Consider the following 23074-nt stretch of genomic DNA (forward strand, 5'->3'; position numbering starts at 1 on the left):
ACACATGTATTACATTATTTAATTCAACGCACACAACTGTGGGTAGCAAAGTCATTTCAATAACCGATTTTACCCGCCGCTCACACTGCTAGTTTAAAAGAATTTGTACAAAAGGAGGGGTGGGACTCGAGGGAAATTGACAAACATTGGGGATTAGTAAAGAATTCTTAAGTATTGGGGTTTTTTTTTGACTTCCGATATAAGTTATTATTATTTTTTTTAGTATATATATATATATATATATATATATATATATCTAAAGGTGTAAACATCACCCATAAAGGGTGTCAAGGGTGGGATGTAATGGTGGGCGGGGGGGGAGGAATGATCCCGTCCTAATCCCCATCATTTCTGAAGGTAGGGGATTCTCTGGCCCGAATTCATGAAGGGTTAAAAATTCCTCCTACTCACCTGGGATTCCCATGGTCGGGGAATCCCACGCCTTAATTAATTTTTTTTTTATTATATATAAATTAATAATACTATGTATAAATATATATATATATATATATATATATATATATATTAAGTAGAAGACCTATTTGACATTTGTAATTTCTTATAAAATTTTTCTATATATTATTTTAATAATATTAAATATTTATAAATATAATAAATTATATTATTTTAAACTAATTTTTATTATTTTTATCTCATAATATATAATAAAATTAATTTTTTAAAAATATTATATCTTTAAAGTTGATAAATAGCTTATTTTATCTAATCTTAATTTTTATACAAAATAAAAAAAAATTATTAAATTTTTTAAAAAATTTTAAATATAATTATATTCGTACATCACACTAGAGTAACACTAGTATTACTAAAAGTCTAAAATATTATTAATAAATACCAAAAATATATTTTTTTAAAATCCAAATACTTAGTCCTTATAATCTTATATTCATATTGAATTTTTTAAATAGATAAATAATCATATAAGTTATTTCAATATATATATTATTAAAATCACCAAGGGCGGGAATGCCCTCCCCGCCGCTCATGAGGAGGGAGTTTCTTGTTCCCGCCTCCTGGGAGATTGGGGTTGGGAACTGCCCGCGGTGGTCGACGGGATTCTGACCCATTTCGTCTAGTCAAGGGACGTGATGGTTATGGTGACTTAATGCAATAGTAAGTTTGGTCGTTTCATCACATGGATTGATTAGAATCCCTGATATACACGATCACCCCGGCTTTAGAGGAGGATTGACGTCACTCTCGCTGAATCGAAATGTTGAATGGCGGTATTGATATAATATCTATAATTTTGTCTGATACAATACGCGGTGAATTAGGATAAAATATCATCTTCTATAGTTAAACAAATTACTATAAAGGTGTGTGAAATGAGGTTTTTTTCTAATTTATATTGGTTTGTTTTTCTCATATATACTTTAAAACTAAGTTAGATGTTGTTTATCTAAATGCTGTGTTACTATTTGTTATTAGAGTTGTGTTGTAAAGTATGTTCGTCACCTAAACTTTATTAATGACATTTTTTCCTAAATCATGATTAGTATTTAACCACAAACAACGCAATGACAACAATAATGCCTTCTTAATATTGTTTTAAAAGAAAAATTAAATATAATACATTTTAAAATTATCCACATTAACCACAATAAATGTCCAAATTTTACTGTAATTCCTCAGTCCTTTTATAAACATGATGCAAGGACAATAGAGATGGATCAAGGGACAAGGAAAATAAATAAATAAAATAAATAAAGAAAAAATAGGAAGATCTGTGACAACTAAAGACTTACATCTCGGCCGGGCTAATACGAATGCCATCTGAAAATTTAGATCGAATGTTAGCCCACCCAATCACCCACCTCACCTGAACCCCAGGAGATCTGTGTCCCAGAAATAAGGAGAGAAAAGAGAAGATGTCCTTAATAAACATTGAAATATTTCTTTGGTTTTTTTTTTCGAGTTTACTATTACAACATAAATATAATTATTAAAATATACCATCTCTCAATTTATAATCAATATATATATATATATATATATATATATATATATTGTATCTATATTATATTTTAATAATTATGAGAAATAAAAACAAATAACATTATATAAAATAAAAGATTAATATCTTAATATATTATTTTAAAATTGAACCTAACTGAAATCAACTATAATGATTAAATATTAAATAAAAATATTTTCATTATGACACCACGAATCTTCAAAATTTGAGTTTTGGGAAAATATTATTAAAACTAAAGATGAAAATTTAAAAAATAAAGGGCCTAAAGAATTGCTTCATTGACCTATAATTGCTGTAACAGATAATATTTTGAATTAATTCCATCATAAGTTTTAATTTTATTATTTGAAAACAAAATGTAATTAATTAAATAAACACACACAAAAATCTATACTTGGCCAATATACAGTATACATCAAAAATATATAGTTCTTCAATCAGTTTTAAACTAATAACATATATAATGATAAAAGTTGAATCAAACACACTTTGAACAAAGGATGTACCATCACAATAACAACGAACACAAATGTAGATAGATGTTAACATACAATGGAACTTCATCAGTTAGCTTTTGGTCAGTCTACATCACTTGCCTTTGTTCAGAATCGCTACACCATATTGAAGAACCGCGGTATGCCGTCATAATTTGTTGCCATGTTCCGGCACCATACCACCCATGTATTGTGGTATGTTACGTGGTTCAACATGAAATGCCCATGTAGATACCCTCAAGCCCGATGTAACGACTGGTGTTGTCTCAGTGTTTATGCTCACCACTAAGTGAGTATGAGGCATAAAGACATGTGCCTTGCTTTCCTGGACAGGGTTGGTTCACTGGAGCTCGTACCCCGTGATACCTCCCGAAATAAATCTTGTTCGCCAACAACAAAGGGAAAACAACAAGAATAGGCAAGAGCAACAACTCGAGCTTCTTCTTCCTCCCTCCTTTGCTCCCTCCAAGAGATACCTCTCCACTCTAAGTTCTAGTCCTCAAATGGGTTAGTCCATCGCTAAGGTTGCCTCCTGGATGCCATGGCTCTCCCAATAGAAGATATGCAAAAGTGACCTGCCTCTAAGTCATTGAAATAATAAACACATATTCTGTTTTCCTCAATTTAAAAGTCGTCTCAAAGAATAATGAAATAAGTAATTTACGTGCCTACACTTTGCAAGTAGGGGATTAGAGTCCTCACAAATCAGATCACTTTATCGAGCTTCATGCTATGGATAACAACATCCAAAGGGCTTTCACATCGAGGCAACGATCCCAAAACCTGCCCTTGACGATCGAAAATGTGTCGATCTTAATTATTTCAAGCGGATTCGAGATCCAAATTTGGAAACTAAACATTTATTATTTTCTTTTAAATTTATTTTATTTTAAAACAATCATCAAATTTTAGTTTTAAATTGATGTTATTTTGAAAGCAAATTAATAATATATTTGTAAAATAAGGAAAATATTATTATTAAATAAATCAATCAATAAACTTTTATGTATAATAAAATATAAATTTCAATAATATATTACTATTACATTCATATTAAATATATACTTTCACAAAATAGAATATATGTGTTCAAGGATTTTGAGATTTTTTTCTTTAAACTCGTGTCAAAATGTATATATTTTTAAACTAATAAAATAATATTAATAAAAAACATAAGGAGGAAAATTATTTATAATAAGATATTTACAATTTAGCAATATTTACAATTTTTTCATATATTTAATTCAGATGAATATAATCAAAAAATTGTATAATCCCAAAATTCCATTGATGATAATAAAAATCTGCTGATGATAGTTCCAAATTCGTTGGTAATACAAAATTGCTGGTAAAAGTGATAACAGTTGGTGATAATATAAAAATCACAGATATTATTAAATATTCCAACAGTGATAGTACTAAATTCCAGTAGGTGATAATCTAGCATGCCGTGGGTGATAACACCCACATTCCATAGGTAATAATCCAAAAAATTCGTGCTATGATAAATAATAACATTTCGCCGTGATAGTACAAAATTCGCTGGTAATAATCCAAAATCTGCTCACATAATAGTAAATCTGGGTGGTAGATGGTAATAACAAATTTTGGTGATATATAATACAAGAATTCACTGTGATAGTAAACAATTCCATCGTAAAAGTTCTTAATTTTTGCTGGGGAAAATATTTAAATTCACAGGAAAATGACTGTACCCTGCTCAGAATAATCCAAAAATTCCATAAGGAATACTATATTATGTTGGTGATAATCTCTAATATTAGTACACATAAATATATTAAAAATATTTTAAAGCTTAAGAAAATTAATAATGTTTACTAATGAAATATTCATACAGGTAATAATATATATAATATTCCGTCACTAATGTCTTACAGGCCGCCAAACCTTTCCGTTAGAATTTTGTCACAAAATCTACAGGCGAGTATTAACTTCACCCACGAAAAATTCACAAAATTTTCCTCACCTCATGCCTTTGTTTTCTTAATGAAACTACTATTATACTTTGCTTAGCCGCATCAACAAGGATATGATAGTCTTATCTTATTGACTCATTTTATCCCACCGCCACACATGATAATTGGTTAATCCCAATAGGAGAGTAGAAAACACATTACAAGATATGATAAAAATTAAATTTTTTCCCATAATCGCAGCAGTCTCTCCCTCATCTAGGGTTCATTGTAACTCTTTCCTTTTGATCTTTTAAAAAACGGCTCTTGCCAAGAAGCTTGTCAACAACTATATAATACACTAATTTCACGGCTTCGCGTAGGGGTTTTACATCCGAGTAGTTAAAGGGTTTCACTGTCAATATCGTGCTTAAACATGTTATTTTTCATCTAAGGGCCACATGATAAGATATGGACGAATATGATTTGAGGACTGGATCAGAGTAGGAAAGGACATGCTACCCATAAGTTCATATACTATCATATGTTTGATGCACCGACGAAAATAGAATAATAGAACCCGACAGAATGAGATGCTTGAGTCGCCAATTAGCACCGGCCCTAAAGAAACTATTTTGAGAGATATTGAAATATTTTCCCAGATAATGTAAGTTTTCAAAGATCTCTATCTTAAGGGATCCCGAATGCAAGAAAATTATTTATATAGATCCACATAAGGACTCGCTTTTAAACTTTTTAATGTTAGAGGGCTAATAAAATTGAACATTAAAGATCTTAACGTTTCCTCCCAAAAACTTAGTAAACGGGAGAAGTGTGGTAAAAAGTTGAAGTTGACATGAAAAGCAGCAACCATCATTGGGCCTAAAGAGTGAGACAAAATTGGCACTTATATTATTAAATAAACAAATATAAATTTGATAATTCAAAATACTTATCGCAAATAAAATATTATCTTTTGAAACATATTCACAAAATAAAACAAATGAATATGATATGGGTCAAAACAAATTACCATGTATAATATAGTTATACATTCATTTTTAAAACATACTTTTTGATTTTTTTCCTTAATGATTTACTTATCAAAGATATTTCAAATTTTAAAAATAAATGTAATCAAAGTGTCCACAACATAGATTACAATATCAATCGACTTGCAAAAAATTGAGAAGTTAATATCATTTCAGAAAACTATGAGTAAAAGTCAGGTACCACACTAAATAAAGCTTTACAACAACTCGTTAATAAAATAACAGATCACATCAAAAATCAATTTTGGAAAAGAAAATCATTAGATTAAGAAAAACTGAAAGACATGACTAAAAAGAAGAGATCAGATGAAAAATAATCAGCTTAAGCAAATTATATCTATGGAGGCAAACCTTTAACCAATTCCTAAACAAACTCACTTAAAATAAATAATGTGAAATTTGGAAGGCCTTATTTGGGCTTGTTCATGCTTATTGTCCCTGGGCGACGATGCAAGATTTAAGAGATACAACAAAGCCTTAGACAATTCAGGAGGAAAATCAAATAATAAAGTAAAAGTAAATTTTATTTTAATCATATCCAACTCTATTTTTCCTAACCCATGTGATTCATTATCACGCCAAAGACGATAAAACAGCCAATATTATAAAAATTATTATATCCTATTAGCACAATTCAAAATGTAAAGATAGTAGTAGACATGATAGCATATTATATCCTATCGTTCTTACTACCGCCCACCAAACGGCTTCTAAAATCTTTTTTTTTTTTTTTATCATGACTTATCAGTTTCTCTAGTTAGGATGATTTTGCAAATTGATTTTGATGTGATCTGCTATTTTGCTTATATTGATGACTTTGTGTATGATTTTCTCTAAAGAAATAGATATAAACTATAATTTTGTAAGTTGGTGATATTGCACCTTAATATATCATCGTCAATTTTATTTATAAGTTGCATTTATAAAACTTTTGCAAAGAGAAACTTCAATAACATAGCAAATCATTAATATTAATATATATATATATATATATATTATAAGTGTTGCAATTTCTTCTTTATCTATTTACGTGTCGAAATCAAGCATCATATCCAGCGTGTCTCGGTCCATTCTCAAACTCATAAATAAATAAAATACGTAGCATCTAAATCTGGCCATTTCAATGCTACATCAACATTTGATAGTGATACAGGCTTATCATGCTTATCTTTTTCACCTTATCCAGATCCTCACATCAAAATCTATCCATATCCTCCATATCCCCGTCCATCAAACAAGTTCTTTCAAAGCACAATATAAAACATAATATAAAACTAAAAGTACTAATGAGAATGCTTAACAATTTATTTTATTTTTAATGTACATTAGTCGGACCTTGTAACAAAAGTGCAACAGATTAACCAAAAGGTTCTACATAGATATAAAAATAAAATGCAACTTTCATAACTCACATAAAAGATATTAGATCCTTAACTTGTAAAACATATTACTGGCTAATATGGATTTATAATATATGTACTTGTTAACAATGAATTCCTTTATACGTTTTGCAACTTCCACTCTCAACATCAACATCTTATTATTATTATTATTATATATTATTATTATTATTATTGTATAAACACACCAAAATGCAGTATAGTGAAAAGGCTGAGAATTCATCCTTTAGCTCATATATTTTTACTCTGTAACATAAGATTTGAGTTACAAATCCACACTTACAATCAAAAATCTGTTACCACACTCACATCTAAGGAAACTGACTCCTTGATTTAAGTTTCCCACGTCAACATTTTTGACAGCAGATTCAATATCGCTAAGTTACGAACCCTCTAACAACTTCTGAAATGGTTATGGTAGTGACATATATTAGAATATTAAAACTATGCATATGAAGTGCTTAAACAGCTTAACTTTCAATGATAATCAATACGGTGCCACGTTTGCTTTTCTTTCAGAATAGGGATAGGTCCCAAATACTATTGTTTTATGGAATGCTTGTCCTACCGAGCTTGAACTCAGGACTTTCAAACATTAAAGAAAAGTTAAAAATAATTAACTAAAATGAATTATATACCCTTTTGACAATAGCCAACAATAATAAAATTTACTGAATAAAATCGTAGGATAATATCCCTATTTTATAGCCACTAATTGTTCATCATTGTACTTTCATTTGATTCATTGTGGACCTCACGCTTGAAATCATCTGGTTGACACCATTTATATATATATAGAGGGCTTTAAAAAAAAAAATCTTGACAATTTTTAAAATTTAGTTCCTACATTTGAATATATATATATATATATATATATATATATATATATATATATATATATATATATATATAATCAAAGAGAAATTTATAGCATAAATCAAATAAAATAAGTTTGACATCAATCGTAAACCGGTCAAATTGTTTCTTTAATAAATTAATAACACTTGTAACACAGAAGTCTAGCTAAAAATCAAAATAAGTAAATCTTATATTTAATTTAGAAAATGCTCTATATTTATATTATAATGTAAAAACTCTAAAAATATCTATAAATTGCATATATATATATATATATATATATATATATATATATATATATATGTATAAATTTTTAAAACCTGATCAGTCAAATATCACACCTTATCTTTCACTTTCACTAACCCAAACAAGCCAAGCTCGGCTCATTTAGAACCCTAACCCTAAAAGCAGCACACAATATCCTCACCTGTCATCATCATGACTACAAGAGAGAGTAACACTTACAAAATTATCTGAAGATGGTCCCCACCCAGGTGTTGAAGAATTTTATTTTATTTTCCCTTTCCTCACTCAGCAATGCACATGACTTCATCTACCTTGAAGCTGGTTACACTCTTCCATAATGCAATAATGCTGTGACATTTAACTGCTGACAAACAATTTTGTAGAACAGTACATGTAGGGATTGTAAAGCCAACAGGTTCAACCCAATTTTCAATCCAATCACCAGCTTGCTGAGAGCATGATTATATGTATTTACCTTCATTGGCCACGATAGACAGAACGATGAACTGAAATCATGAGCTTCATCGGTTTTCTGGCAGAAGTCATCAATCTGCAACTTGAAATACAAGCCAAGAAATGAGTATCATGTCTTCACAAATGAAAGCATATAGAAGAAGCCACCGAAGCATAATGTTCGAGCACATCTCTCTCTGTTAAATCAAGCCAAAGAAGACATTAAAGATAAGTAACATATAAATCCATATTTCACAAGTATTGTCTAATGGTATGACTGATTTCTAAAATGGTAAGTTTGCACAAAAGGAAAGACTTCGAATCCCAAACGATTTAAAAAAAGTTAAGAATTAAGCGACTGAAAAAAATCGATCAATCAAGTTATTTGATGGAAGTCCAGAAAAATAACATAATACAAGTACAACGGTTCATGTCAGTGTAGTAATTAGATACATCTATTTTTTGTCAATGACAGAAGGATGTTATTCACATAGCTGCAACATAAAATATCTAGTGACATTTTGTTGGTGCAGATAATGATTATGAACAATATACATTTAGCAAACACAATCATAAGAGGACTTATTCTAATCACATAGAAGGGCCAAAATTGTCAACTACTTAAATAGCTTCAAGCAAGCATCATGTCACATAGCATTATTACATATCATGGTGTCCACAAGGGAAGTTCCAAAAATAAGTCATGGATTTCAGAGAATTCTCTTTGCACCGGTCAAGAGCCAATGATAAAATTAGAATGACAAACTACACTTATGAGGGATTTGGCTGACAAAACATGTACATATGAACAGGATGAAGAAGCATCACATATTCCATTCATAAGATCTATATGAAAATGAAATAACTCGAAATTTCAAGTTTCCAAAAGTAGAGTCCAAGGCATCAAGGAATAATTGATAGATACCGACCGTTGCATAAGAACTGGTGAAACCAAAGCATTGAATTTTGCATACTCCTGCCACTCTGATCAGGTGGGCTTGCAGGCAAGATGACAAATGCTGCCACGAAAGTCATTTATTTCCATGCGTGTCAATAGTTGCATTGTAATTACAAAAGGGTGTCAGCAAGAAGTCTGTATATACACCAAATTTACATGCTAACTGGACCTAGTAACAGGAGGGTTTACTGTTAGCGATCTACAAGTCCCTCAATCTTTATCCTGCTATTCCAATTCATTCTCTAATACAACCTCCTCTGGAAGTTCAAAAGCATCGATCTCCGCAAAGTAGGCTTTCTGTTTTTCAACAAAATCTTGAGGCAATACTGGTTTTTTAATGGCCTCAGGCACCCTAATCCGGGGCTTCTGAGAAATTGTGAACAATAGGGAATTTCAGAACATAAAAGCAACACGATCAACAAACAAAAACAAATGAACCTTCTACTTTGATGAAAAACAGAAAAAGAAAACACAAGTGTAATGCCTCAAAGAGATTGGTTATGAAACCAAGTATCATCAGTTATTACAAAATCAATTTCATACAGATAAAAGATATCGTTAACTTATTTGAGGAGCTTCTGATGACAGCAGACAGAACTCCAAACCTTCAGGTAATATACATGACTGATGATCATTGTTGTCAATATTCATTTAAGCTAAGGTTTTAGCTCTGATGTGTGGATTCTAGCCAATATTACATCATGGTGGCTTTCGGTTTCAATCAATTTTAGGAAAAGATGACATTATAGAACATCAATAGAGTGATAGACATATCAATAAATATATGGAGGTACACGGGGAGAACAAATAGTAAATGAACAAGCAATAGATCAATTAAGGCACTTCACTATATTTCAAGACAAAATTGAGTCTAAGCTCAAATGGAAAGGTTATATCCACTTGGATGAAATCCCAAACTGGATTGAGCAAATGAATTTGAATTTCTCTTTAACTGTTGCTGATTATGTTGCTAATTTGTCTTCAATCTACAATTAGCCCATGAAATAGTTAAGTGAATGTCCATTGGGTGGATTTTGTTTGAATCCAAATAAAATCTGGCCCTTTTTCATCCAGTGGAAGAAACCCTTTGCAGTGAAGAATAAACCAATGAATTCCCATTGAATAGATGGATATACAATTGTCCAAAAGCAAACATCTTACTCTCAAATTATAGAAAGAAAAGTGTTTTCTACCGGACATGGATGTTGAGAAGGGCAGAAAAAAAAACTTAATATTGAATATAAGATATGCAAACATGCTATTTACAGATGATACCTGATGATATACAATAATAGTATGAGAAACGTGACTATGAAGTAAATAACTAACCTTCTTGAATTTCCCAAGAGGAACTGAAAAGGACTTTGCCTGACAATGATCAACACGTGCACTCTCTAACTTCAGCCTAGTTGAGAATGAAGGCCATATCAGTGGATGGTGAATGCATAAATATTTTCCAAACACAGTCGTTAGCATTTTTGTCTAATCATGCAAAATAAAGCCTTTTATTTTCTTACCAGAATATCCACACCAAAAACAACACAGTGATAACAAAGTGAACATAGGATAATCGTGAATTATGTAGTGGTTTCCCTTCATCCACGATTCCATTACAAGGCACACTAAGATGGAGGGAAACCAACTAATGTTGTTCATATTTAAAGTGACATTCTTCAAACAGATGTAACTTGCTGCATAGATTTTCAAGTACACATTTTGTGTATTTTCGACCTTGTATAACGCTGTCCTATTGGAAATTGAATTACAGATTACTTGCATGCTGCAAAAGAAAAAAAATGAAAACTACTGAATTTAAACTAGAACTTGTCAAGAAAGAAACCTTTTAGATAATGTGTAATGGCTAATAAAAGAGACAATTGGAGGAACAACAAAAAAAAAAGAGCAAAACATGAGCACAAACCTCATGCTACTAGTTCTTCCTAATTGAGTGCAATCTGAGCTTGATGCAACTGCCAAAGACTTCCCCTTGTAGTCCTTTTCAGTTGGTCTCTGTTGTGCGTGTGGTGTGGAACATGTTTGGTCCTTGACAAGATCTGCAATTGTAGGAAGGAATATGTGAATTCATAGAGAAAAAAACAGTTCTACTAGTCAAAAGAAGCAGAATACATGGATTGCTAGATTTTAGCTTTCAAACAAGAATCATGAATTAACAGAAGAAACAAATTTGATCTTTATGCTCCATGCCAACTCATATAGTAAATAAAGCACTAAACTAGACTATCCAAATTGAAACAAAAAATTCCACTGTAATATGGAACATATAACATACACATACTTATTTCATTAGATGCAAGGTAAAAATAATAGTAACATAATAATAATAACACCGCCCCAATATGATACACTGAATTTAAACTTAAGGGAGTTGTGTCTACAGTGGACAAAAAGACATAATCTCTTGCCATCTCTCGCCAGATGTTATTATAGTGCTTTGGACTCTGTTTTCCAGCAAATTTCTTAAGCAATACACATAAAAGGAAGTTCCTTGTCCACTGGCCTGACTTCTACTATTATGTCTTGAGCTATCAAATGCATCAATAGTGGCACATTGTTGAAATCATAATAGTTTATCAATTTTTGTCAACCTTCATGTGTTGATGATCTTGATTGTTATCAATGTAATTTTTTTCTTAAACTGTTGTGATATCCCCAGTTATCAGATTGTAATGTCAACTTTTGGTTTCTCCCCTTGGATTTTGAGATTTGGACTTCCAAATATAAAGCTATTGATTTCATCATGGACTGTTTGCTGATTAAATACTTGATTATAGAGACATGTGACAAGTGAGGTTGATATAATCCATATTAGTTGCCCAAAAAGATTAGTGTAACTTGTGGTTGAACTCTTAGCGAGTGACAGGCATTGCATTTGGCAACCCATTACAATACAGCCAAGTTTTATAGGATAGTATTACAAAGAAGAATCATCATCCTGATTGATGGTTTGAAAACTTAGATTTCCCATCATAGACTAAAAAACCTTGTTGTTCAAGAATAGCCTACTCCTTGCATTCACAACTCCTAGAAATTAAACATAAAGATGGAAATTAATTACCTAAATCACTTGGAATGCCACGCAACGTGGAAGTGGGCCAGAGATTTTGGACCTTCTTGTTCTTAGCAGCATTGGAGATAACACTAGCAGGGGGTTTAGTGGAGGTGACATCTGGGATAGACGATGGAAATGAGCCGAAAGCGGGGGCCAAGCCATTGGTGAGATCAGAAAAAGGTTTTCTCTTGGGTTGATTTCTCAGCCTCTCAGATTTGCAGATTTCACTCAATTTGCCGGAGGGCATGGTTTTTGGTCCTACACAAAGAAATAATCAACATTAGAGCTAGCAAATTTAAATTAAAAAGCAACAGACTGGAACTGCATACCACAAAAAAAATTGACAAAAATAACTCAATCATTTTGGATGAGCTTGTTCAGTGAAAGAAAAACTAAATGTGGCAATTCATATTAGCATGCCATGTTAATCATGATTTATTGATATGCTAAGAAAAAGGCAAGGTGAAAAGCAACAAAATTATTTGATCAAAATACCAATAATTTGTTTAGATATTAAACATTAAACAAATTAAATAAAAACAAAAAAGTTAAACAAACCAAGTCAGCAATCATATCACTAGACACATTTTATCAAGTGGCCCATATAAAATTATAAATTGGTCAACAATGTTTATGTGTATGTCTTAATGAAGTTGTCATGCCTATACAAAAGCATGATTGCATCCAGCACAATATCCATTTATTTTATGCTGTGATCATGCTATGTTCCACAGTGAACCTTTGAATTGTTATACATGTGAATGAACCTTGGGTTAGTCAGAGTTCACAATTCCTCTTGTTTATAAACCACTATTGGTTGACTCATATTCAACTAAAAATGATAGCTTAATATACCAGGCATATTTTCCAGTAAATTTCATGTCCAAATTCTCCTATAATATTATTAAAAAAAACAGTATCATATTGTGAAAAAAACACATCAATCATGGCTTGATTCAACATTTAACAACTGCCTCGTATTCGAATCCTGAAGTGGCAGCCCTAACTCACCTTTGAGCCTGATAACAGACTGAATACGCTATGCAGGTCATACATTCATTCAGACCATTAGGGTTGGCAAAAATAATAAATAATGACCAGGAAACAAGGAAGCTAAAGATGTGTAAAAATAGGGAACTCAAGCCAATTTGGAAAAACTAGGGAACACAAGATTAATCGGAGTGAGATCAGTTGTTAACCTGTATTCGGAACGCTCTGGAGCTATGATATTGACCCGTAAGTGACTGTATTTGAGCATCCATGATAAAAACAAAAATATGCAGATAACCAGAAACACCCAGCTTTAATAAGAAAGAGTAGCTTCCATATGAAGAATAATGGACTATAATATAATGGTGACAACCCAAGACTCCATACTCTATTATATTGGTGACAATTTGAAGGACAAGCCTCTCACGTGCCGCGGCCATCCGAGTTAAAACCCATTAAAAAACCTAATGACATAGAAACCAAGCTTAAAACCCATTAAAAATATTATTAAGGCAAACTATGTGTCTCAGATCATGAAAGAACATTTTTTCCCCAAAACTTACAGGCACTTAATGCAAGGGAGGCAAGTATGATATTCTTCAAGCCTCCCGATGAATGATACAAGCAGAACAAGGCAATCATACTAAAGTCATGGGCCATGCCATTATGGCAATCAAGGAAATTTAACCACAAATACACAGAAAAAGCCAATATAAGGCAAGACTGAGATACTGGCTGAAGTAGTAAAAATAACAATAGTAATGTCATCATGCAGTTTATTGGTTTGGAAGGCCACCTGCTGCTAGTGCACGGTTATCGGATATCTTTTAGTCCAATTTAATAGGTTTTTGGGCATACAGAAATGACCATTCATGCTCCCTTGGAATAGTGTTAACATCAATATGGCATTGGTAAGGGCTTAATTCAAGAAGCATGGGATGTCTTTTGAGCAAGTTATGCTCAATTAGCAATGCAGCCAGACTCACATGAAGGAGGGTGAAAAACATCACAATGTGATTGGTCATGTTTCCAAGTATCTATCGATGTCAACTAATAGATGCTCAGCTATATAAAGACACCATAACTAGCTCCAAATTAACCAGATGTCATCTTCACATTTCGCTCACCACTTCACATGCTTTCATCTTCTTGATGCCTTCAGTTCCCATGAAACAATCCTTTTATAACTCATCTACACAGAGCCAAAATTGATTCAGCATGGTACACAAAACTATATTCACTTTAAGGCAATTGTCAATCCAATCCATCAATCATGATATGTGCAACCAGGTAGAATGTCTTCAACAAATATGAACTTCCCATTTGTCTTTAAACAATACAACACAATAAAATATCTAAGATCCTTAATGCGTGTTTAGTTGGATGGTAACACATTATAAATATATTAAAGATCAGAAAATGTTTAACTTACAAGACTGGATTATTTGCTACCTACAGATTAAAATCAAAACCACACCAACCTAAAAAAATGTAGAAAACATCTAACTTTTCAAAACTACTCAGACAAAGATGCTGAACATATTAGCTTGCAAAATTTTCTTTTTCTTTTTTGCACCCACTGTGCAAAACAATCAGGATAAGGTTCCAAAGTATGTGCACAAATTAAAGCCCTAAAAGAAGAATTAAAAAGAACAAAAAGGGTAAAAATTCAAGACCAATCTAAACCAGTCTACAAGATTATAACCTGAACTTCCCAGAATGACCTGCGGTTCATCATCTTCAACAACTTGCACGGGCTCGTTCCTCCTGGACCGGCTTCTCGCACAAACAACCTGCAAAATAAAAAAAATATAAAAACAAATTAATTAGACAAGAACCCTAACCGATCTAGCAAACCGAAGCGAAGCCATAAAAACAAAAACAACAAAAATTGGGTAGAATTCATCCTCTCAGACAAACACACAACGTCATCCTCTATCAATTCGACATCGATCGGCCAAGTGGACCTTCCCAGAGTCCCCAACCTGGCCACTGAGAGACCGAACCCCTGCGAAGGCTGCAAAAGGAGCCGCCACCGGCTGGTGTTCGTCCAACGTCGGAGGAGCGTTGAGATCAATCCCCTCGCCATCTTCCTGCGAGTAACCCGCCCCTGCCCTCTTCGCCGGCTGCCGCGCTCCTCGTGAGCTCATGCTCCGAATCTGATCATCACCAAAACCAAAAGAAAAATCACATCATCGGATCAGCGAATTGGGGCCAAAAAAATCATAACCTAATCCAATCAGTCAACGAAGAGGGGAAATTGAGGGGAAACTCACGGATTGATCGGCTAAAACCTAGATAGAAATCGCGTGGAAAGTGGATGATGCGGCCAGCGAAAACGAAAAAGCGAGATCCGATTTCTTTTGGGGCTCCGGCGGCCGGACAAGGAGAGATAGCGCTTTGGGACTAGGGGTGGACATGGGACGTACGGCCGGCCCACACGGCTAGACTCAAATATACTAACCCATATATTCAGTCAAGCCGTACGGCCATGCTCGCACCAAATTGCTTTTGATCCAAACCCGACCCATTTGATCTGTCCAGTTTAGCGCCTAATCCGACCCAAAAATAAATAATTTTTTTATGAAATAATCAAATAACTAAAGTTAAAACTACTACTACTACAACCCCGTAAAATCAAACATTTAAAAATACAACACAAAGATTATAAACGCTTATCTTTTCAGCCCTATTACATTATATATATATATAATTATTTATATTATAAATAATATATGATATATATATTATTTATTTATTCGAGCCTGGCCCAAAAAACTATCCGACTCCAAAACCCACTCGAAATTAATCGGCTAAAACATTTGAACCCAACCCTGATTTTGGCTAACTTTCTAAACCCAGCCTCGTATTTTTTAGTTTTGGCCACCCCTACGGCTCACCCTACCCATGTCCCACTCCCTATTTGGGACTCATGTCATACCTTTTATATTGAAATTAAAAATAATAATAATTATTATTATTATTAATATATATATATATATATATATATGTCTAATTTTCAAATGTTATTTTTTTAATATGAAAAAATATATATCATATATATAGGAAAATTACTGTTCACCCATCATAATTTTCAAAAACTTCCCAAAACCCCTCCTACTTTTTACACCCCTTTGACACCCTCTTCCATTAGTGTTTAACTTCCCTTTACTCCCTACCGCTTTACTTCAAATGGGTCCATGTTAGTGAAATCCCATTTTTGCCCTAAAAACTGGTGGGAGTCGCTAAATCACATCACTGTTCAACCTTTTCAGCGTTTTCATTGGCTTCGATAGACAATCGCTTGTAAGTCAGCATTACATCTCTGTCTTCTCCTCATTTCTCCTCATTTGATTTATTCGACTTCGCCTCACGGCCAGAATACGTGAGAATCTCGTCATATCAAAGTGAAGCTCTGTGTTTATTAGGCAAATTCATTTGTGGTAGTTTGGGTGAAAGTTTTATCATACCCAAATATATAAATCGGCTTCTCCAATGAAAAATGAAGTTGATTTCCATCGGATCGTCAAGTCGCACTCCATCTTCAAACGAGATAGATCAATTTTATCATGTAGACAGAGCATGTGCCATTGTTGCCTCCGCTTTGAAAACGAGTTCATTCTCATTGTAAAAGTTCTTCCTGCTTATGGTATATCTATTCGTATATTTTTAAATACTGCTTAACTATTTGCTATTATCTATTTAAATATATTACCAATATGCTTAATAATTATCATCTCCGCTTAACTTTTATCTTTACTTATATAACTATTCATATTAACGCAGTAAATTCTCAAAGTCTCTCGCGTAGAAACGGTGATTTTTTTCGCTTTGATCCGAATTGTTGGCAGCTATGCATGCTAAGGTGGAGGTTATAGTATCAGGTGCATACAGAATTAACGCAGTGACATTAATTCTTACGCAAGGTAACATAAATATCCGAACACCCATTCATCATCATCAGCAATGTCGTGTCCATCGTAGTTTAACTTTTTCTCGGATATAGTCGACACGCTGTGGACTTCACACCATAAATAACAAGGAAGAACCCTTCCCATGGGATAATCACTCCCTCGTCGTCTCCTCATCATCCTCCTCCTCTTCCTCCCTCGCCATCCGCGCTCCCGTGCATGTATTACTTTTCGAGTCGACGAAATTCAAGATCAACTCTATCTGAAAGGATGTCTCGTGATCCTCCTTATCTTGAGAATCAATCAGCCGTAATCACGCAACAAGTTAAACTATCTTTCTCGCCCTGAGCCGAAATACCCGCATAATCGTCAACGCAGAGGGATTCTCCGACTGGACTGACGGTAATCAATTAAGCGTATTTCGAGCTGGGTAAGAAAAGAAAGTTTTCACTTATTGCGATGATTGAGGATTCTAGAGTGAGGGAGATCGAGAAAACATCCTTTAAGACGGAGTTGATATTTATCACTGAGACTTTTTGTTACGTTCAAGAACCTTACGTCGACGACTAACCATTACTTTCGTGTTTTAACCATCGGGGATCTTCGCTTAAGTCGGACCACGACACATCGATTAATAAACGCGTTCACTGAATGTGTTTTGTTTAACCTTTTTAATGTTCCACGCTGCTGTGCTAGTTAAAGTTGATGCGCATGTTATGACAAACCGTACGTGAGCATTCGAATGTCAGACATGCTTGCTTTACGTTTATGACGATGGGTCAGTCGTGAGTGTTCGAGGTCCGAGAAGACGTTGTAAATGTTTAGTAAAATGTTGTAAATGTTTTATTTTTAAATGAAACAAGCTTATTTGATTGTGAACTTATGATATTTAATCGATTTCTCCATTGTAAACGTTTAAATATTTTAAACAAACAAACCTATTTGAGTGTCTCCGTGATAACTGCAGAAATTTAACTGTAGACATAGTAAAAACAATTTGGGAAACGAAAAGAACGAGCATTGTAAAACAATACAAAAAGTTAAACAAATAATCAATTTACTCTTTAAACAATGACAACGATGTTTAAGAAAATACATAAATATGTTTAAACAAATGACTCAGGAGGTACCCATCTTCAACGAATGTAGTGAAAAGCATTAATTTCAACAATAACATATATTTTTAAAGCAGTTAAAATCACTATATTTAAACGGTTTTACATATTATTTACATGATATAGACTTTAGTTAAACAGTAACTGCGTTATTTTTAAACACTATATGTATCCATAAACATAAAAAGCTCGACGTTTAAGCAGAGACTCATGTCGAGCGATGACAATATGTCTTCATCGCGATGTGATATATATTTCCCTTTTGCCCTTTGGGATGGAGGGAAAAATACTGCCCAATCACATCACGCCTAGTCTAACCTCTATGCATACAGCTGTCACTCTTTTTGTTTGCCTATCCGATCGCCGCTTTGTTGTTTACATCTTCTTCTTCTTCTTCTTCGTCTTATTTTTCGTTCTTCATTTCATTTGGTTCAGTACGATTTGGTTTTCGACCGATATATTACGGAGAGTTTTTGTGGTATTGCTAGATTCAACGGGAGGAAGAGTGATAATGTTCATGGCTCAGAAACTTCTTGGGGGAGTTGGTGTTAGGGCGAGATACGCGAGCGATGGGGTCTCAAAAATTTCTCTTGTCGAGGTGAAGTTTATCACACCGACTGGATATAAAGCGGTTTGATCCAATAGAAAAGCGATGTTGACTTCCGGCCGGATGTGTCGCGTCAGCTCCATCTTCGAAATGCTAGTAGTTGATCTTGTTGTCGAGCGAGAAGATGTGCCATTACTGAATCCTAATGAAAAGCGAGTTTTTACTCGTTGTAAGTTCCTTCTCTTTTATTTAATCCAGTTGTATGGGTTCATTAGTGTTTAAATATGTCAGTCACTAGTTAACATCTTGTACTAGTCGTTTTACGTTATTCATGAGCTCGCTTAACTATTTAATTTAACGTTTAAATATTGTCGTTATCACTTAAACATTATATTCTCCGCTAACGTATTGATCTTTTCGTTTGGTCGAAGTGTTGGCGGAATTTGATCTGCGAGTGCTCCTAGCTCATCCCCATGGTGACCACGACGGTGGGGATGTCTTCCTTCCTCGTCGATCGTCATCAGTCCTCGTCGTTGGATATCGACTGACGTTTTTGGCCGAGTGTCGAGCATTTCGAGGATGTGCCGAAATCATGCAATCAAAAGGAATTTTTGACTTCGATTTCATAAAGAAACTAAAAACATCGAATTGTCGATGGAATGCGCTTGCGATGGTTGTCGCTTGGGCGCCTACGCATCAAAAGAGTATAACAAAATACTTTCGAATCAAGACAATCAACCCTGTCTACACACTTTGCGGTGGTGGCATAAATTCGTCGACATCCGAAAAGCGTCCCAAAAGTAGGGTTAGCACACGAGTGATTCCGAAACTCAAGGACCGGCCCTTGTCATAAGGCCATCGACATTCAGAAGGACATGTTGCAGGGAATATGGTGTCCACATGACCATCAAGCGAGCTTGGTTGGGAGAAAAGACACGTCCGGGTGGTCCTCGACTGCGGTGACATCTCCGGGCTATATCGCTTGCTTTGGTATGTGGATAAGGTGCGATACAATCCCGAGCAGTGCGTTGGCGATCGCGGGAAAGAGAGTGATCGTTTTAAGCGTGCATTCTTTTTCTTTTTCAGGGCCGTGTATTATGGGATTCGAGAGGGCTTGCGGGGCCGCGCTGTTTTCTCGATGGTACCTACATCCTTGGAAAAATATCGGGGTACACTCTTTGGGTGCCACGGGGAAAGATGGAAACAATGGTTTTTCACGTCGCCTTCGGTATAGTCGACAACGAGACCGATGCCAAGTGGACTTGGTTCATATCTAAGTTAGGCGATGCTTTATACGAGGAAGGAGATTGTCATGAGATAACTACCTTGGTGTCGGACGGGTCCAAGAGGCCTTGTGAGCGCCCAATTGAGAGTCTTCCCTTCTTACGCCACATGCATACTGTCTTCGACATTTGGAGGCCAATTTTATGAAAGCCAATGTCAGACTTGGGAAGGCGTTGAGGGAGGAGTGCTTGGTCCCATATGCTTCCGCGTCGTGAGGCATCTACGGCTAAAGATTTCGATGATACTCGTGAATAAATCGTAGGCCACATCACCAAGCTCATCATCGGTTGATTAATAAATCGGATATGGCACATTGGTCGAATTATCCGTTCGGAGGTGATCATTGGGGTGAGATGTATTCAAATGTCGCGAGTGCGTTCAATGCTTGGATCAAAAAGCTCGTCATTTCATCGGTGGCCGAAAATGGTGGAAAGCTCCATGGAGGTCTGCAAATGTTGATTTTACACTAACATATAGTGTTACCCTTTAAACATTCTCAATCTTTGTTTAATTAGAGCTTAGTCGACTTTTAAATATTAATCCTTTTCGTATAACTATTTACAATAATGTTTAAACATGTTTTACTGAATTATTTAACCATCAACGTCTTTTGTTTAACCTTATTTGCCGGGTTCAAGTTGATGCGCATGTTATGTAACGGCGTGAGCACAGTGAACAAATGGGAGACCTATTTATGCCCGGGACATACATTCGAAAGGTAGAGATCATTGTTGAGGATGGCGAAATCTTCGTGTTGGTTGTTGTGTCGATGATCGTTCGCGAGTGATCGACCAGTCGCGACAACTACGTAGATCTTGCCATCGAACTTGTTCATGTCGAGAGGTGGCGAGTTTATGGTATCCCTTGCGAACACGCTTGCTGACTATGATAATCTGGAGACAAACACCAGCGCCCATCGATTTATTAGCGGCTACTTCACGAGTCGACAATTACAAAGCTGGCTTATAAAGAAGCTATATTCCCCACACCCGACGATGGCGAGGCCTTCGGACTGAAATCGTGAGCTTTGATTTGCGACCGCTGTGTGACGAAAAGGCGACTGGCGTCCTAGATGAAAAAGGATCGAGTCACTAGCGTTAGATGTCCGCGAGTTACATTGCGACGCTTCATGGATCGATCACGATCGTGAGATCTGTAATGAAATTGTCGCCGACTAGGCATTGTAAATAAAGCGACTTCTAAAGAGAAACAATCTGAATTAGTCGGAAATGTTTCATATTTAAACTCTTATTCTTTAATTTTAGCAGAGACAATGTTATGTTAAGCGGAGAAACTTTTAATTTTTAAATGTTTCAAAGCTGATATTTAACGATAGATGGTAAAGTTAAACATTTAAAGCTGAAATGTAAACAATGACAACAGTAAATTAAACAATGAATTGAATTTGAATGGAATTTCGATGCGACTTTACAATTGAAACAGACAAAATTTAAATTCACATATACTAAAGTCATATTCTTGAAAATGAAAACAATGAATTGAATTTGTCTTGGTTTTACATTCGACAACAAAATTGACATTAACATATATAAGTCACGTCTGCGAAATCAAAAATTAACCGCTTGGACGACCCCCCTTTCTCATGGACGCGGTCGCCCTCCCCTCCTTAAGTATCGGGTAACATACTTTAATCTCGAGGTAAGGCGATGCATGCTGCGATAGCAGTAGCTTCTCACCCCAAAGTAATTGCTCGATAAACCGCATGAGCATAGGCGAGGCGCAATCGGCCTTCCTTGTTTTTGCCGTGGGGTTTCCATGTCGTAAACAGAGTGGGTGCCTTTTGCGATCGCTTGACTGCGCCGAGCGCTATCATCGACGACCGTGTCAAATAGATTGCTTGTCGAGAGATGTGAGATTGAGATTAAGATACCGTTTAAATAACAAACACTATCAATCGGACATAATTAAAGAACTGACCATGTCCAATGCGTCTTTTTTGTACCCCGCGCATGAAGAATAATACCTGTATTCTTGTTTTGTCGTTATCGAGACGACGACATGGAAGTGGCCATTCATTATTATCGGGAGGATGGCAATTTGAACTTCATGCAAAAGTTGCGCTGCAACATCTCCGATCATAGCGCATAGTTGTTTCATATGCGTCGTCTGCTTTGACATAAGCGATTGCGCGGTCTTGTGATGGGCGTGACTTTCTTGTAGGGATAGGGCACTTTGCTCGGCGACTTTTTGTATTATGCATACAAAAGCGTCCATCACATCATCTGTGACCATCTCCTTACCCTCAGCGAGTGTATAATTTGTCCCGATGTGGTCTTGACAGTCATTTCTTCCACTACGGCGGTCTTTGAGATTAGCGATAGCAGGATATAATTAGACCATATTCTAAATATTTAAATGATATTATCAATACTCAAATGATATTATAAAATAATTAAACATTATCATAAAAATTAAACACTATCTTAAAAAGCTTTAAACAATATCATGAAAACTTTTAAACTTACATCCATACTGGCGGTTAAGGAAGATCTCATCAACTCATGCTCGTGTTTGTTAAGGCGCGATTGGCTAACCCATTTTTTTCTTCTTGGAACGAAGACTTGCCAGCTCGTCTTGTCCCAATTTTTATTGGCTTTGATCATCTCCCTCATTGCTCGGTCGGGGTCTTCATGGGGCATTGTCGTTGAGCCTTCACGGTGTTCAGCACCAGCAGCATCTTCTTTCGATGCGGGGACAGCGACATCATCAACCGCAGACACATCCTTACATGGTTGTACTGGCATTGTTGGATTGTGTACAGCT

General features: G+C 34.8%; 1 protein-coding gene across 2 annotated transcripts; it reads right to left on the reverse strand.

The window, feature by feature from the left end:
- Positions 1-9435: 9435 nt before the first annotated feature.
- Positions 9436-15302, reverse strand: LOC120262821. 2 transcript variants are annotated; one of them, XM_039270717.1, is made up of 5 exons: positions 15139-15302; positions 12450-12701; positions 11295-11427; positions 10703-10778; positions 9436-9739 (listed from the first exon to the last, which is right to left on the reverse strand). In XM_039270717.1, exons 2-5 carry the CDS (start codon positions 12688-12690, stop codon positions 9599-9601), a joined length of 591 nt encoding a protein of 196 aa, XP_039126651.1. In that variant the 5' UTR covers positions 12691-12701; positions 15139-15302; the 3' UTR covers positions 9436-9598. The 2 variants fall into 2 exon arrangements, with proteins under 2 accessions (XP_039126651.1, XP_039126649.1); XM_039270715.1 differs by lacking the exons at positions 9436-9739; positions 10703-10778; positions 15139-15302 and adding exons at positions 10809-11153; positions 14561-14620.
- Between the last annotated feature and the right edge of the window lie 7772 nt (positions 15303-23074).

This window comes from Dioscorea cayenensis, chromosome 6, assembly GCF_009730915.1.
Source record: "Dioscorea cayenensis subsp. rotundata cultivar TDr96_F1 chromosome 6, TDr96_F1_v2_PseudoChromosome.rev07_lg8_w22 25.fasta, whole genome shotgun sequence".
Lineage (NCBI taxonomy): Eukaryota > Viridiplantae > Streptophyta > Magnoliopsida > Dioscoreales > Dioscoreaceae > Dioscorea > Dioscorea cayenensis.